Here is a 19,228-nt window from a genome sequence, read left to right as displayed (position 1 = left end):
ATAGTAATAAATCAGCACTTCCAGGTACGAGTTTCCCCCCCAAGACCTGTGCATACTGAACAAGATGTTTGATATCTACATCTCTGCAAGCCAGAGAGTATACAAGAACATATACACGCTTACATTTTGCGCATCAATGTCAGCTGAACAGAGAGATTTTATTGAGATTTTTATTGAGATTTTATTGTATTATGTATGATATTGATGATTTAACTCAGTTGTATAGTTCATTCATCACAAAAAAGGTTGCTTAGCTTTGTTCTTTGGTTTCATGGTAATGAGAAATATGAAACGCTGGCAGTCCCACTAACTCATTTATTCCCTCTTTCATTAAGAGACCAGCTGCTTTGAGCGTTGCTGCTTTTCTCCTCAGATCCATTTATTCATCTCTCTCTGCCATGCTCTATCCCTCCTCATGTTTTTAGGAAGGATTTGGCAAAATAGCAAAGGTAGCAGTGGGCGAGGAAGGCAGAGACAGACTGGGTTATGTTATGCAATCATAGTTATTTATAAACCAGCACCAAACATGCTAAAATGAAGCACTACAGGCTCGCAGATGTCACTGTGGTTTCCAGAATTAAACAAAACAAAAAGGTTAACTAGGCCTATCTAACGGCTGAAAACACAAAATTTGTGCCATGATGACTAAATAAGGACACTCATTCAAGCGTTTTGTACTACTTTCTTTAAGTAATTTAATTTTGACAACTGACTGAATAGTAACAAGCCTGCTGATGCACACAAACCGTAACATTGGTTCAAGTCCAACGTTCACTTAATTACCAACCAATAAGTAAAACCAAGGGGCTTGTATTTATACAGTAAAAAAGTTTGCGTCATTGTGTCCATATATGGAAATAAAAGTGGATTTTTAGTGGGCGTGGCTTCCATGGCATGAGGCATGAGGTGTGACTTTGTGTCCGTATGTAGACATCCTCAAGCAAGTAAAGCCAGATTTACATTATGTGATTTCATCAATCTTTTAAGATTATTCATTACATTGTTAAAATGAGCTCCATAAAATCTTAGTCAAATTTGATAACATATTATAATATATGATGAAGATACTCTAATGACAGACCTGTGATTATAGAAAACTACAACATCCTGTTTATGTTATTGATCAATCAGCATGATCCAGGCTCAGGCAAAAACAACAACAACTGGGTTTACATAACAAGAAGCATTCTTCTCAAGTGAGCTTGAGTTATTAAGGATACCCCCCCCCCCCCCCCCAATTCATTAGCATATTTTTTTGCTGTTTAGCTATTTATACATTTGAGAATAAATCTGTAGCTTAAGTATTTTAGATGCACGTCATGAAAGAGGTCACACTCCGTTATTTTAATAAAAAATGTATGCCATTTGTTCTCAATGGCACTAAATCTGCTGCGGGTGAGCATTTCACATGATGTGCTCTGAAGACCAAAGAATTCTTTTACAGTGTGTTTTATTTGCTGTGACAGCAAAACTGTGCTGAAATTTGTACTGTGCAAACCTTGTTTAATGCATTGACATTCTAACTTAGAAAGAGAGAATGTTCTGCTTACCCATTCCAGTAAATCTCTATCCTTGTCTAAAATACAAAATAGGGATGTGATATTCATAAAATAACACCATAATGCTCATGAAAATGTCTTAAGTTAAAAGTCAGGGCTTTGACACCTATACCATATGTGTTATATCTCTTAATAATTCATTTTGGCATGTTAAAGAGATCACCTTTAATTACAGCAGTAGAGGTGAGTGTAACTGTCACGATTTCCCCTTGTACAAGGCGGTGGAGCACGCAGCACTCCCTGAAGCTCGAGGCGCAACAGCGTGCGCTTCCGGGTTCAGTGACTTTGTTTACGTATTACACGTGTATTTGTTATGGTTTATGTCATGTCTCCACTCCTGTTATGTTACTGGATGTCTCCCTCATGTGTTCTCATTAATCACAGCTGTTTTGTGTCACACCCTTGCTTTTTAAACCCCTTGTGTGTCCTTGTTTAGGGGAGAAGTATTAAGTGTTTGCTGAATACCAAGTATGTGTTTTCGTTTCCAGTTTTGATCTTGTTCCTAGTCTCTCGTTTGTGCTTTGCCTTGCCTTGCCTTCTCTATGGCCGTTTACCCTTCTCCTGACCCTTTGCCTGTTTTTGAACATGCCTGAGTTTCTCGTTTTTGGATTTGTTTGCCTATTTCCTTTTCATAAAACCCTTAACTGCACGTGCATCCGCACAAGACTCAATTCATTACAGTAATGACATATTCTACAGACGTGAAAAATCTCTTAGCATTTTGCTAGTCTAGGCTGTTTCTTAGTTTTCAGATAAATATAATGGACACCATAAGGCTTGTTACTCTGCAGCTTATAAAGCCAACCTTGCATGGAATTAAACGCATTACAGAATACATTTTAAACTATTTAAATTAAGTGAAATATTTTGATTATCACTATTTAATCAGAGATGCACAAAAATACAGCAACATCTGTATTTCTTGATACGTAATCTTAAACATAGCAAAATATATTTCAAAAGTAAATGAACAAAATCAATGATACTATCTCATTGATTTCTAAAGTATAATTGTACCAAATATTAAGATGCTGTTATATTTTCCTCTGTACCTTGTTAAGTATATAGCTTGGACCTAAAGACTATCCTGTGTCCATTCCAGGACTCTTACAGTATTTCACAATATCAACATAATGAACACCCTTTCAACACACTTAGTACTGATTTCATAGCATAAAGTTTTATAAGAATAATGATTTATATGGGGATGCGTTCTCTTTTAGGTTTGGTTCCTCTCAAGGTTTTTTCCTCATGTTGTCTCAGGTAGTTTTTCCTTGCCACTGTCACTTCTGGCTTGCTCAGTAGGGATCTAAACCTACATGCATATTTCTGTAAAGCTGTTTGTGATGATGCCTATTATGAAAATAGACACTATACAAATAAAATCTCATTGAATTGAACATAGTGGCAGGATAATTTGCCTGCTTGCTAGCATGCAGATCAGTAGCTAATACAAAACTATGATGTAAATCAGATCATGTGAAGTCTCCATTTCCTATTTCTCAGATGCTGTATAGACACAAGTCAATTGACATGTTGCTACTGTTCCATTTGTTTTCTGGCATGTCCAAGTGTTTGGAAGTTGCTGTATTGTTAATTGGGTAAACGGTGCTACCAATATTGTATTTTGTGTTTCAACTGCATGTACTGTATCTGAAACACCACCTGTTATAAATATAAATTGTGTTTTCTGGCTGCTGATTGCAGGGTGAGTTTCATGCTGTATCAAGAGCGCCACCTGTGATAGGGCAGTACTACTGTATGTGTGTATGTGTGTGTGTGTGTGTGTGTGTGTGTGTGTGTGTGTGTGTGTGTGTGTGTGTGTGTGTGTGTGTGTGTGTGTGTGTATGCGCGCACATGTGTTCTCACCTGAATGCTTCGATGAGCCGCTCCACTTTCTGGGCCTCTCCCTGAACACGGATGTGAGCCTGGAACTTTCTCAGAGCCTCGTCCAGCTCCATCCCAGAGAAATCCATTTCATCTACCACACAACTACAGAGCAGAAAGAAAGAAAGATCCTGAAAGAGGGACTGAAGCAGAGTTAAAGAAAAGTAAGCAGTACAGCATTAATGGTAAGCAGAGGAGGATGGGTCCTCTTGATTAGTATTTTCCTCTTTGGCTTCGTCCTAATACTTATCACTTTCTGCTTTCTCATTAGGGATTTATGAACGTGGCTGTTGTTAAAAGTGCTAGATAAATAAATTGAAATTGAAGGTGAGCAAAAGGCCTCCCGTATTGACACCTTTGAATATTAAGACAAGAAAGAAACAACTGAGAGGAAAAACAAGAAAAAGTGATGTCAGGTAAGGTATCTCTCCTAAGATTTTCTATAAAATTATTGGTATTCCTGAAAGACACACACACACACACACACACACACACACACAAAGAGAGAGAGAGAGAGAGAGAGAGAGAGAGAGAGAGAGAGAGAGAGAGAGAGAGAGAGAGAAGGAGTACACATAGACAGTATCATATCCAATGGGTTACAGTTCCCCATAATGTGAAAGACACCCATAAATATGCCCTGAAAGACTAGAATAGCGCGACTATTCCTGACTAATAGTATAACTCTAATCTTTAACCCCATACTCACTCTTTCATTTCAAATTCAATGTGTTGAGAACAGAGCCAAAATAACGCAAATATACCACTGTACAACTATTTATGCACTGCATCTATGATTTACTAATATCAGAGAGCGAGAGAATATATAAAAAGAGATTAATCACTTAGAACTGAGAGATGAATTCTTCCTAACCTCACTTTCCTGTTTGATTATATTATATAATAATGATGCAGAGAATTTGCTGAGTATCATTTAGTAGTGAGAAGCACACTTGAGCGAGCTTAGTTGAGGCCGTATTCTGCATATACTGTACAGACACAGAGCTTCAGTCCATCGTACACAGGTCATAATGTTCCAGGACTTGCCTCCTAGAAAACACATGTTGAAAACTTGTCTGAAACATTTGCTATTTAAGTGTGATTTCCTCACAAAGTAAATGTCATGTTGTTTCTTAACAGTCGTGTGGAGTGGAATTTGGAATTTTGTGGAATTTTTTAACGTATTTTCTCTAACACTTAACTTACTGTTAAAAAAAGCCTGTAGCCTTTTTGAATTTTTTAAAAAAATTATATACAGCAGAAAATGTAAAAATTTCACCATTTGAAAGCGGTTTTCAGGCCAGCATACGTGTGTATATGTGTGTAGACATCAGAATATGCTGAGAACAGTGCTCAAGAGTACACAGTCTTCCAGATGGAGCACTGTTTGCTGTGATGTGAATGCAAATGATGTGACAGGCAGATCTGGCTCTGATTTCCTTTATAAATGAGTACAGCAGACGGACAGACTGACTCAGCATACGTGCACACACACAAATGAGTAGTATGCCACTACGACAGACCAAAGGTGTGTCCGAAACGGAAGGCAGCTGTCTTGATGCTCATGAGTTGGTGTCCTGCAAGACAGCACTTCAGGGGCTATGAATGTACATGTAAATAAACCGTTCCTGAATATTTCACAATATTGCTAAAATTATATTTTGTAAATCCCCTTTGTAAATAGTGCACTGTTAATTATGGATGTAGGAAGTAGGAAGTCAGCGGCATTTATGTTAATTTGTTTCTCTTGGTTTTGGGTTAGCTAGGGAGTGAGGGAAGGAAATGTATTTTTGTTTTCTTTCTTGTTAGGGTATTTAGGTCCGTTTTGTATAGTTAGAGGGAAATTTTGTTTATTATTTTGGCCTGGTCAGCTTCCGAAGTTTAAACCACTAAAAAGAGAGAGAGAGAGAGAGAGAGAGAGAGAGAGAGAGAGAGAGAGAGAGAGAGAGAGAGAGAGAGAGAGAGAGAGAGAGAGAGAGAGAGAATAAACACAAAGCAAACTCAGTCCTGGTCTCGCCAAGCCATTATTTTATTGTATGTTGCGGCTCGACCTAGATTGGGTAGTAACACAAACTTGATATGCAAGCAAAGTGTAGACCCTGGGGAAAAGATGTGTGTGTGTCTCAGTGCTTGGTGAACTGAAGTACTCTCACAAACATAAGCTTCTCTGCAAGCTCGTTTCATTGCGCCACACTCATGAATATCTTTGTGTAAAATTCACAGCACCTTTGTGCCAAATTTCATTAACCGATCTTGTTCAGTTCTGCCATCCTATAAAGATGGCACAAGCTGTGCATAGATGTATTGAAATATTCCTGTATTTGATTTTTTCTTTTTAAACAGTAATTTAAAACGTCTTAATATACTGGTGGCAATGTGCTTCACATAACCTACGCTGCTTAAAATCATTTACGATGCTTTTTGTGTAGGTTAGGCATCATATCTGGCTACCTCAATGGCACACAATGCCCCAACCTTCCAAGAGCTTTCAACCAGCACAGCAATCTTTACCCAGTATACACCCAGTTATGTTCCTGTGTGAGAATACTTGCCATCATTTGCATGACATAAATCCATAAATGAACAGTACACTTGTTTTTACCATCACTGGGAGCTGTTACCACAGTAAATCAATAAACCATCACCAATGCACAGGCCTACTGCACACTCACATCTCATTTGCTGAGCATTTTCATACACATCATTATATAATTACGGTTTATCCCTCCCATGACTATCACTGTCAGAAAACTCCCATCTGCAGGTTGCTTATCCTCTCTCTGGGCCTGCAGCGCACCAGTACTGTAAGCCTGTATTACACCACGAGCCCTAAATAGCCATGCACTGCTCCTCTGAGTGTAGCTGAAAAGTATATCACTGTGGCCAGATGGCAAGGAGCACTTTACCCAGTGGAGTGAAACCAGGTTATGCATACCCCCCCCCAAGAATCTAATCTCCATGTCAGTCACTTTAATGGGGTTTTAAACACCAAGGACTCTGGATTCTGAAGACAGACAGACAGACAGACAGATAGGGACTCAATATGTGTGCTGAGGGTCAGCCTCTGTATGTAAGAGTCTCTTTGAAAAATCAGGGTCTTAATTCCATGGGACACATACAAATGTTGCTGAGGTCTTTTCCAGTCTTGAATAGTTTCAGTTGTGGTAGAGCATAACCTAAAAGATTCTAAATCAGCCCACTCTGAAATCAAGCTCTGTCGTATGAGAGCACATGCTAGTACAATTCCTCTGTCTGTTATTTGGTCTCATTGCTAACCTCATGGAATTGCTTCTGTATCTAATTTTATTCACAGCTGTCATAATAGCGGCGCATAGGCTGATTTATGTGTATAGACTTTGAGGTAAAGGTGTGCACTGGGACCGGAATCCCGCAGGGTTCAACAAAAAAAAAGTTGTGGAAGCGAGGGTTTTTTACTTTCATGCAGGTTGGAGTGGGTGAGAAGATACGAATTGGGAAGATGCAGGATTAACATGAGGCATACTGTATCTGCTGCTCATGGCACATTTACTGCTTCCATTCATTCAGCATCAGTATCTGCTTAATCCTGGTCAGGGTTATGGTGAATTAAATGACTATTTTGTTCATATTTTTACAAACAGAACCAGCTTAGTTCATCTTAAAATATTCTGGACAGGTGCAAACAATAATAACATCATTAACGTTCGAGATTGGTCAAACTTTCTGCAGAAGCAGGCGTTTTGATTGTGGGTAGGAATGGAATTAGAAAACAGTCCCATGCACATCTACTTTGAGGAAAGGGTCTGGTGCCATTCCATTCCTGCACAATACTGAATTTGTACATCGTCCTACCTCCACTGTAAAGTTTCCAGATTTACCAATCTCAAATCTCTTCTTAGCTATCAGTAATGTCTTGTATTTATTTTTCAACAATTGATTTACTACAAATGGATATTTCATTGATCATAGCCAGCAGGCAACCCTAATGTAAATGTGAATGTTCCTCCAGCTGCACACATAATTATTGTTTGTTTCATGCAATCCTGCTGGTTGGAAACAGATGTTGCCTGCCTTTGCTCTGACTGCTAGAGCAACAAGGTTACTCTGAGGAGGCTAATTATTAAACAACTGTCTAATACCAATAAGTAACCGTTTAACAGATAATGAGAAAGACAGCTTTTAAAAAAATACTATTTAATAATAATTATTAGGCTATTTAGTCAGCTTTCTCCTCAGTCTTTCTTTCTTTCCCAACTCCTGCCTGCACTGGCTATATGACCCCTCACTACCACCAACAGCCTTCCAAATTAGTCCTGCAAGATGCAGCAGCAGCATGGACAGACCCAGATATAATAAATCTTACACACACACACACAGACACACACACACACACACACACACACACTCACACACACACACACACACACACACACACACATGTTTGTCATACAATTCTTGCGAGGACCTTACCCTCACATCTCATATATTATTAATGCAGCTAATCAATGCTTTGTCTACAACTAAATCTTACCCTTTTCCTCACGGGGACCAGCCAAAAGTCCCCACAAGGTCAAATAAATTTACACACACACACACACACACACACACACACACACACACACACACACACACACACACACACAGCAGTGGGATATCATTCCCTGTGTGTCTCTTTACAGACTTTGAATGCAGGGGCTCAGCTGCTGCTCGAGGAGATCTCATTAAAAGATGCCACCATTCTCTAAAGCCACTGAGAAGAAGAAGAAGAAAAAAAACAAAACAAAGCTAAATGCACATCTCCAGTTCACTGAGGCAATATTCTCTCTCTCCTCTATGTGTGAAATACACACACGTTCATTTTTTCCTCTCTTTTACACTCTTTCAGCTGGCTCTTTTGTACTATTTCTGTTTTTACCAACCTGCCCTGCTGCTTCAAAACCAGTAGGGCTTTCAGATCTCTAAAGATTCTCTCCTTCCCTCTCTCCTTCGCTTCTTTTTTCATATGCTTGCTGTACAATTGTTGTATTTTAACCACTCACTCCAGGACATCTCTGTTGAAAGGCTTCTTGCTGTTTCCGAGGAACTCGCCAATCATCTGGCGGCTCAGGCCCTTCCTCTGCAGCAGGAAGTGTGCCACGCCTATGGGTGTGTCAGGAATGAAACCTCGTGAGATGAGAAACTGGAGGCCTTTATCTGGATTTCTGTTCAAGAAAAAGAAATGTGCACAATTATTCTTAATTGCACCGAGCATTTTATATCTAGCATCACATAAAACATCTGGAGGCAAACAGAGTGACAATAATATACTGTGATAGACAATATTGACTAATATACAGTGATATACATTGATAGATAGAATGAAAATGATTGAGGAGAAACACAGGATATAATCTGCACATGCATTGCTATGTAGCTGCAACCAATTCATTAGCCTAATTAGGAACGATTAGGGGGAAAAAAGCTCATTGCAGACAGATAGCCCTCTTTTAAAAAGCATCTCATATTTGGGTTTTATCTCTCCATTCAGTAAAGTGTATTAGCTGTTGAATCTCTAGCTGTCATAACACATTTCTTTTGCTCTCTCAGAGCGTGACTTCCAGCCATGATGCAGCACTTCTACCTCATCTGACTCCCTCTCTTAAAGCTACAGTTGCAGCTGCAAAACAAACAAAAACATGATTATTGAATGGGGGGACCCAAACCTATAATAGGATGTACTTGAGCTGCTGTGAGTTGTCCTGACAAAACTGTTGTTGTTTTTTTTAACTCACAGTCAGCACTGTGCCAGGGTGTCAGGTCACAAATGGTATGAAATTTGTATGCATGCATTATACACCAACTCAGATACAACATGGCCAACTTCAGGCATAAATGAAATTGTAACAGGCAATCAATCGGGGAGAAAAAGAATAAGAGAAAAAAAAGGAAAACAGGAGTCTGTGAGTGAAAGAGTCAATATGATACTGCAGTCCTGCAGTGGTGGCTCAACAGTTAAGGCTCTGGGTTACAGATCAGAGCGTCAGGGGGTTCAAGCCCAAGCTGCCACTGTTGGGCCCTTGAGCAAGGCCCTTAAACGTCCCTGCTCCAAGGGTGCCATATCATGGCTGATCCTGCTCTCTGATCCCAACTTCCTAACAAGCTGGGATATGCGAAGAAAAGAATTTCACTGTGCTGTAATGTATATGTATATATTTCTAAAAGAAAATGACTTCAGGAGTAACAGATTTTTTTTTCTTACTTTGTTCTATAATTGGGTGGAAGCTAGTGACATCTGACTTGTCCTCATTATGCAATTTGTATCATTACTCAGTTGTGACATTGTTCAGCTAGAATACTCACTTTAGACTGTAGTGACCAACAGGAATTGTTTTTACAGGTATAATAGCCTGCATTTTGGTTTTTCAAACTCTGTGATATCATGCAAGAGTGAGTGGGCAGAACCGTGTGCTCACCTTGGTGTGTATATTTTTGCTCTTTGTTTTTGTCTCATGTAATATTTTTGATGGGCTGGAGCAGATTAATAATACATTTCATAGCGAGTGCAAATTGTGTAATAAAAATAAACTTGTAGGAAGCGACCAGTGTTGGGTAAGTTACTCAAAAATAATAATAATAATAATCCACTACAGATTACTAATTACTACTTTAAAATTGTAATCTGATTACATTACTGATTACTGCATGTAAAAAGTAATCAGATTACTAATTTACTTTCACGTTACTTTCCAAACATATCAAACCTACAAAAATACACTACAAAGTGAAACTCGTAGTGCTTTCAGTAATTTTAACGTGACCCAACGTATGACATGATCAGAAAAAGTTGGATTTATCATAAAACTTGCCTTGGGTGTTGTCACTGTTAATTGGACTACCAGACCGATTAAATATAAAACTTTTCTAACTAGTCTAGTTTGGTGTCGCTAGCCAAGGGGAGGCACAGCTAAGCTATCACTGAATGGGTTTAGCTGCTACAGAGCCATGCAAAGTACATTATCTTTCCTTATGCTCTGCTCATATCATGTTCACGTAAACTGGAACTCATATAGACATTTACACACCTTCTTTTCTTGCTCAGCATCAGAGAATGTTAATGTTTCAGTTTCAACCCATTTACTGCTTTTTAAAAAAAGGCATATATCCATTTTTCTTCACACTGACTGTGGGCTAGCATTTGGCAGAATAGAGAGCTGTCAGCCAATCATACACAAGCTCTATAGGTTTCGATTACAGTGGAGCAATCAGTAGTTTTTTTCTCTTTCCCCGGGTACTCAGTATTTGAGAGTGACAGTGATATGATAAGTAGTTTAGGATGCAGCCTTGGATTCTCCCTGAATGTGTATTGACTTGGCATTCACAGATGTAAGTTTAATCCATGTGGTGCAGTCCAAACAACATTAAGAAATCTTCTTCAACTATTATCTTGTACCAGTACCTGTGCTGCTTTAACAAAGGAGGCCTGCGTTTGTATACAGCAGCTACACTATACGGCTATAAAACTATAAATGTGTAAAAGTATGTAGACAGTCCCACCTTTTCTGCTATAACACCTTCCATGTTTTCTGGGAAGACATTCCACTACACTTTGGATCATGGCTGTAAGGATTTGTGCTCATTCAGCTACAAGAGCATTAGTGAGCTTGGAGACTCATGTTACACAAGAAGACCTTGTTTGCAGTCGTTATTCCAGTTCATCCCAAAGGTGTTCCATGGAGTTGAGGTCAGGGCTCTGTGCTGGCCACTCGAGTTCTTCTACTCCAGCCTACTTAGCAAATCAGGTCTTCATTGAGCTCGTTTTATGCACAGGGGCATTTTCATGCTGGAACAGGTCTCTCAAGCGCCACTTAGTTCCAGTGAAGGGAAATTATAATGCTACAACATACAAAGACATTCTATACAAATATGGGCTTCCAACTTTGTGGCAACCGATTGGGGAAGAACCACACATGGGGTGTGATGGACAGGTGTCCACATACTTTTGGACATATAGTATATTTTGTACGAGAGATTACAGCCAAACTGACCACTATAAGGAAACAGAGAGAGAGGGGGGGAGGGGGGGGGGGGGGTGGAAAAAGAGCAAGAAATCTCCAGACTTTGTATTGTGCTAACGGACATCTTGTTTCAGCCATCTTTCTTTAAAAAGGACATAGACACACAGTGTGACACACATCTCAGTTCTGCATTAATATATGTCTTATCAGTAATCTAATTCAGGCTATGTTTTCAAGAGATGGCATGTGATTTACGTCCTTGTGCTGGACACAAGTTGATGGATTTCTACAGCCCTCCATCAGACCTACGCTCTACTGGGCACTCATCTTGTATACCGCAATCTCACTTTCCGTCTCTCTATTACATAAAATAGCTTTTTACAAGCCGAGACCTGCCAGAGGCACAAGTTGATGGGCATGCGCTGACAGTTTATGAACAGAGAGATCAATTCAATCCCAGAAAACAGCTTCTTGTTTTTTTACACCAGTCAAATACATCAAGAGTCATATTGCCAGCCTGGTTATAATTCAGTAAAAAGATGTCAGAGTTTGCATTTGTTTTATGTTCATCTTCTTCTTAAGCACTCTTAACATTTTGTATTTGTTTTCAGGAAGGACCCCAGAACCCAGCGAAGAGTAAAGCAATTTATTCTCTTGTAACAACATACTTTTTTCCTGTTCATTTCATTTCGTAACTACTAAATCATTCAAAATTGTTACTGATTAGTACGCTTTTGAGATAACTGAATAATAAACTGGGACTTTAAGGGCATAACGACTAAATGCTTAGTACTTAGTGTGGATTGTGTTCTGCCTGACTTTGGACAAAAAGCAGTTTTCCTCGTAAGGACCAGCCACATACCGCTCCTTTGACCCTTTGACCTTTGTCATTCTTAAGGAGAAGTGCCCAATGCTATGTGCTAATAAGGCTTTTCTCTGTGATCTACATCTTCTATACTGTTCTTCATTTCCTCATTCACTTTGCTAATGAAGCTTGTCCACCTTTTCACACTCTCCTGTTTTCTCACACATATTTAGACTCTTTCTACCTTTCCTCTTCTACCTCATTCCTGTCTCTGCCTATCCACCTCTGCTCTTGCACTCATGTTTTATTCAGAGCTAGCGCCTGGGAACATCTACATTTGAGACACACACACATACAGTACAGAAAGAGACACACTCAGAGAAGCTCCAGTGGAAGTTTAAAAAAAATTTTACTTTTCAACTTAAAGCAAGTTGCCAGATTGTGTTTTCTATTGTTTTTCTAGTATTTCCCAATAGACAATCTTGTAGTCAAACTTTTTTTATATACTAGTGAAAAACACTTTTGGATATTTTAAACAGGAATATTTTACTGGAAAGCAGTTACTCTCCTCCAACACAAGAACATGTGCAGTGCATGCACCTTGTCTTTACCTGTCCTGGCTGTCTCTTGCGGTTTTTGCTAGGTTTAGGGAAATAAAATATCTCTGTGCTTCTTGTACATTGGCTGAAATTGTAAGCTGGAGAACAAGACACTGCATACCATCCTGGCAGTTTTTCATCCGTAGACATCCTCTGACTCAGCCATCTATGGACACACACACACACACACACACACACACACACACACACACACACACACCCAGACACACACGCATCCAACCCAACACATTCTTCATCCATCCCTTTGCAAACTGCTCGTTCTTAATTAGCTAATACGAGAAAGAGCACCAGGCTACCCTATTGACTTCCCTAATCCCTGATTGTTGTCTCAGCCATCAAACTCAAATACACTCACACTCACACATACACACAGACACACACACACACACACACACACACACACACACACACACACACACACACACACACACACACACACACACACACCTGCTTCAGATGCAGCTGAAGTCTGGCCCAGGTATTAGACTGAAGAAATAAAGTACTGGAACTAATGAGACTCTGTCTCCCTCACTCTCGTTCCCTCTCCTTCTGCTTGTCTCTCTCTCTTTCTGTCTCCCTTTATCATATCAGCTCGCTTTGATTATGTGGCTCCTGCTTATCTTCAGCAGTGCATGAAACAAAAAAAAATGTAAAATGGGTAAGAGAGATAAAGTTAACTTTGCCCTGTTTGTTTCTAAAGCTGCAAAAGTGCTTTGTCAGGAATGTGCACAGTTCAAGCAATGCAGAAGTGACAGAAGGATCGTTTAGAGGGCATTTCAACCATAACCATATGTCCTTTTTACTGTGCCTCTTTAGTTTTTACTGCTCACCGCCATGTTGGAAAAACTGCTGCAAAATAGCCATTAAGCAAGGCATATTATTCTACCCACATGTGGTGTGCAGTGTGGTACAACTTGGCATTGCTCACAAACAGACAGTGATCTTGACAGCTTCTTACAACCACCAACACTGCATTTTAATGTCTAAAATGATAGAAAGGGATTTTCAAAAGGAAATCCTTCTACTGTGATCATGTACTATATACAGTATGACACTTTTATCCAAAAAGAGACAAGCATAGAGCTGACCAGTTGAACCTTCAATGGTGAGCTACTACTTGGCATTGCAGAGTTTCCATATGTTAGATGTCCAATTGGTTGTGTTCTCACGCTCCACATCCCTGTCTGTGTGTTTGCTTAATCAGTATGTCCTCCTAATTTTAACCAACCCATCACGGTCCCGATGTTAACAGCTTTGAAGAAGCCCCAGGTCCAACAGTACCCACCAACCAATGAAAAGCTCAGCACTTTTATGACATTATAACAATGAGTCCATCTGTTTATTCCTCCCTACAATTTATTTATTTATTTATTTATTTATTTATTTATTTATTTATGTATTTATTGCATAGATCTATGGTAGCCAAGATATATTTATTAGACATCTTATTTAGCTTTTTTCTATTAGACCAGGTGTGTCCAATCTTATCTAGAAATGGCACAGGTTTTCATTCCAACCAAGCAGAAGCCACATTTGAGTCTATTGAAAGCCAAGCTCAACTGATTAAACAGCTGGAATCAGGTGTGGCTCCTGCTGGATTAGAACGAGAACCTGCATCCACACCGGCTCTGTGCAGATAAGTAAACCTTTCTGTGACACCAGGACAACAGCACACAAGCATGTAATTTGGGCAGTCAGCCACTGGTTAGTGTGGATCTTATCTTCTCATGGAAACTAGCAAAGATTTGCAAATTTGGCTGCCTACATTAGTGGTGTCTAAAGGCTAAACTCAGTGAAGCAATCAGGAATGTTGCTTCACTTATATTTCGAAAAGATTTCGTATTTTTGTATAACTTGCTATGTGATAGAGGATTCGAATAGGAAATGAATTGATGAATGAAATTACATTACATCCAAAATTCCTTGATAAGCTGCAAAACAAACCTGCAGAAAACATAGAGGTAGGGCATGAGTAGTTCATCAATGACAAAACAGTGTCTGTCTCTGGCATACAGATGGCAATGCCAGAGTAATTCTTACCTCAAGCCACATGAGTCAGCCTGCCCTCTAAGACTCATGCTGCCGTCCCTTGTGAGGCTGATACACCACGGATTACTTCCAGCACAAAGAGCATTCATTAAAATGTAGGAACTGCATGTTTTTGGATGCAGGAGTGGGAGTCGAATGAGCAGAAAATTCTACTTGGAGCTTAGAGATCTAGAAATAAGGCCCCTGGGAGAAAGACAAAGTGCCATGTCATCTTGAAACTTTTCAGCTCTCTTGATGGCTGTTTCCAGACCAGGCGGGATAACTTTTAATTACCACGGTGAGATTACTGCCCGACTTTAATAGAATGACTAATGAGAAATCGAACAGGGAATTGCTGTCTCTCACAGACCTTAGGTCAGACCAGAGTTGATTGAGAGCTGAGGCTCAGGGGGGTGACAGGGCTGGCCAAATGTCCCATACAATGAAAAACTGCAGTGCACTAGTTATCCAAATCACTGCTGCCTTACTTCAATTTGCATTTAAGGATTCTCAGTGTATCTCCACAAACAAACCATTTCTTCAATCAATGCCTACATCTATAATTATCCACTGCATCTGTGTCTTACCATAGGGCTGCTAATGGGCTAATAACATGCTTGTTTATACCATTAATGCTCAGGTACATACTCAACAGTATTCTTATGTTAGTAAGGCGATTAGCGTAATTGCCTTCATGCATGAGGTTATGTTCTTTAGAGTGTGAGCCCACATAATCTTCCATCAGTCTGGCACATGCAAATACAGAGCATGAAAAATGAGCATTTTAATACTTGTTAAACATTTTATTGTTTACTTTAGTAAATATAACAAAGATAGCTCAGTATTTAGAAAAATAGAATAGTCTTCCTCTTATAATAATAAAGGGCTAAAGTTTCGTATTGGAGTTGTTTTGGCATTATCAGGCAATGCTGAATATCCTTCCTAATGAGTGTGTAAGTGTGTGTCGTAATTTTAATTGAAGGATCAGAGACACTGATACTCTGTCTTTTTGCTAATCTTCAATTATATAGGAATAGACCTTGCAAGCGTGGGAGTAGACAAGTCATATTTGGATAGAAGCAGAGCTATTTATAGAGGCTCAGGCAAACCCAAAGTGACAGGCATTTGGGGAGGGGAGTGGGCTGGGTGTAAGCCACAGCTGGGGGTGAGTTATGTGTGTGTTGACAGAGAAACAGACTCAAGGGAGACCTCAAGGGAGAGCAATTGAAAAAGAGAGAATGAGTGAATATGATTAGGCAACACTGTAACCAAATATATTCATACCAAAGTGAGGATGAAAGTGGCTATAAATCTGATTTTTTTTTTTTGGTGCATGTTCTAAAATACTTACATTACATTTATTCACTGCACAGATCATTTTATCTAATGTGTCATTCAAATGAGGCAGAAAACCAATCAAAGCAGGACTAAAGGGTTAAAGGCCTTGCTCAAGGGACAAACAATTGCACTCGCAGATTTAAATATCGTATGGATACTAGGCTGTTGCTGTTGTTATTGTTATTATTATTATTATTATTATTATTATTATTATTATTATTATTATTATTATTATTATTAATTCTATTAATATTATTTACAGAGCAGGTAGAAAGATTATGTGGCTCTAAATCTTGCATCAGTTATTTCATATAATTCCACACTAATCAGCCTGAGATTCCCTTCAAGTGTTCGATCGTGCATCAGAATGTCAGCAAATAGTATTGGAGAAAGAGGGGAGAAAGAGCCCCTGAGACTACTTACACATTGAAAAGGTTGAGACCAATACGGTATAGGCGTTTGCGCATGACATCTGTGGAGAGGGTGGGGGATTTGCAGCTAGTTGGGTTCTCACAGTGGTAGCGTGGCAGGCTGAGCATCATAGTCTGCAGCGCTTCCTTGGATGAGGCCTCAGATGCTGAGCGGGCAGATGTTGATGTACTGCTGCTGCTCATCTGTTCTGAGCTATTGTCAGCTGGGTCTGAAAGTTGTCGCTTGGCCTCCAGATCCTCCACAGTAGGGGCCACTGGAATCTGTCCCACTGCTGGTATGGCCTCTTCTGTTGTCTCCACTTGGGATGCAACCTCTGGCACTGGAGCCTCCGTCTTCTCCAGGACAAGAGGTGGTAGATCCTCTATGAGTTCCTCTTCGCAGGGTGGTGGTGCTGGGAAATCACCATCTGGTATTTCTCCAAGATCTGACTCTGGAGGTGGGGGAATTGGTTCCTGGGGAGGTGGAGGGTGATTTGTGTGTTTTGTTTCTTCTATTGGGGGCTGCTTGGGGCTCTCAGTCACTGTGGCCCCCTGCTGGACACAGTTCCCAAGGGACACTGACTCCATGACGGAGGAGGACATGTGAAAGTTTTGACTGTCGATCTGTACTGTCACATCCCGGAAGGCCATCATTAGCTTGCTGGCACTACGGGGAATGTTATCTGCATTGTCTCCCAACACTGTACCACTCTGGAGGGTGGCCTGATCCAGGGTACCACTCTCCCCAACAGTTACAGCCACTGTAGGTTTGCCCCCTGCAGTGCCAAAGGCTTCAGAACTAAACTGATAGGTGCCTCCCTCCTGCAAAGAGCACATGGTCTTCATGCTCCAGTTGCTAAGGGCATCATCAATGGACTTGGCTAGTGACTGTACCTGTTCTGTAAAGGAGTCTTCCAGGTCTGTGAGAGTGCCACCCACGGTAACAGGCAGTGATGGGGATCGGACCAGGGGGATGCCTGCAACAGAGCAGCCTTCAGCCAGCGCCCTCTCAGCTGAGAATCCCTCGGCATTCTGAACACGCACCTTGCGCAGGGAGATTCTGCGAGGAAGCCGGCTCTCCAGCAGGGAGTTGCGGATTTTCTCAAAGTTTTTGCTGAGCTGGTACTGGCGGAAGGCCGTCTGGATTTTGCAGGCAGCACGGCGTGAGATGAGGTGGCCCCCATATTTGTGCTCTAACATTTCGATCTGCAGGGACAGAAAGAAACAAAGAAGAGGAACGATCAGCAGTGTTGTGAAGGCACATATGAGTAATAATAGCCATGATAAGACCAAGGAGCAGAAAAGGGGACCTTAAATCAATGGCCGAGCTGAATCCAGAAAACAAATGCAAATAGAAAAATACACTAATATGCATAATGCATCTTCACAACACAATTTTATTTTTTTGTTGAACTGTTGATGTCATCATGGACTAGGCGTATGGTATATTCGACACATTGTAAGAAAACATTATTGTGCAGGTCTATTCAATACATACATGCTTGACAATTATATGCATATAACGAGAATGAAAAAGAAAAGATTATTGAAATCAGAATTGAAATAGGGGGCATGGTGAATGGGTGTGAGGATGTGCCCTGCGATGGATTGGCACCCTGTCCAGGTTGTCCCCTGCCTTCTTCCCCATGGCCCCTAGGATAGGCTCCAGGTTCTCCAAGACCCAGTAAGGATAAGCGGTACAGAAAATGGATGGATAGCTGGATTATGTGAAATCTTCAACCATAAAATCTAAGCAAATAATTCATTTTCATATCAGTAAAATGACTGAAGAGCTTGCTCATCATGTTAGCAGCCAGTAATCCTAACAAAAATGAGATAGCATAAACAAAAATGATAGATTTTGTAGGTTTTAAATGATGAAAGAATGAAATTAAATGAAGGGTTTATCAGCACTGCTGTACTATTTATCAGTTGATAAAATAATTCAAGCAATTCCTCAGCACATACCTTTTGGAAAATGCAATTAAATGAATACTTTTTCTACTTGTAGTGGTGTTACTAGAAGAAATCTGATAATTGATTGACTGACTTTTTCACGTAGGCCCGAAGAGTAGAAACAGAAGTGCATGTAAGCACTTTGATGGAATATGTGCCAAAATCAGATGTTTTGCAGCTATCAGATTATTTTGTACATGTAAACTCACTGTCATTACTGCATTCACTATCATATTGGTTACCAGCAGGGTTGCCAGTGTTGTGCCAAATTCCACTCAAACAGGAATAGAGGTTGCTGGAGGCTCCATTAAAAACCAACATAAATTATGTCATTAAAATCCAGTAAAATGTGAATGTGTGACCAGATAAACAAACAAATATAGTGCTATTCATTAAAGTGTATGTTTTCATATGTTTCAACCATTCACAATCACTATACATTTTAAAGGAAGCTGAAAATGAAGCTGCAATAGAAAGTTGCAGAGCCTGAGCAATGAGTGAGCCATCAATTTTATTTCAAAGTTTTATTTGTTCATGTAAACAATCTTTTGGTGAGTGAATCTGCCTGTAGCTTAGACAGACAGACAGACAGACAGACAGACAGGCAGGCAGACAGACAGACAGACCGACAGACAGACAGTGTGTGACAGGGTCA

At 40.0% G+C, this 19,228-nt stretch overlaps 1 protein-coding gene across 2 annotated transcripts in view; it reads right to left on the bottom strand.

The window, feature by feature from the left end:
• Positions 1 to 19,228, bottom strand: part of iqsec3a (IQ motif and Sec7 domain ArfGEF 3a) — a 107,171-nt gene that overhangs the window by 39,834 nt on the left and 48,109 nt on the right. For both annotated transcript variants that reach the window (XM_053688426.1, XM_053688425.1), the window contains exons 2-4: positions 16,631 to 17,823; positions 8,462 to 8,623; positions 3,429 to 3,551 (exon numbers count right to left, since the gene is read on the bottom strand). In XM_053688426.1, the coding sequence (XP_053544401.1) occupies positions 3,429 to 3,551; positions 8,462 to 8,623; positions 16,631 to 17,817 (1,472 nt within the window). In that variant the 5' untranslated portion in view covers positions 17,818 to 17,823. The remainder of the gene's footprint in view (positions 1 to 3,428; positions 3,552 to 8,461; positions 8,624 to 16,630; positions 17,824 to 19,228) is intronic.

This window comes from Ictalurus punctatus, chromosome 19 (genome assembly GCF_001660625.3).
Source record: "Ictalurus punctatus breed USDA103 chromosome 19, Coco_2.0, whole genome shotgun sequence".
In the NCBI taxonomy this organism is placed as follows: Eukaryota; Metazoa; Chordata; class Actinopteri; order Siluriformes; family Ictaluridae; genus Ictalurus; species Ictalurus punctatus.
Note: the sequence above shows the minus strand (reverse complement) of the source record. Positions and strands in the feature narration are given on the sequence as shown.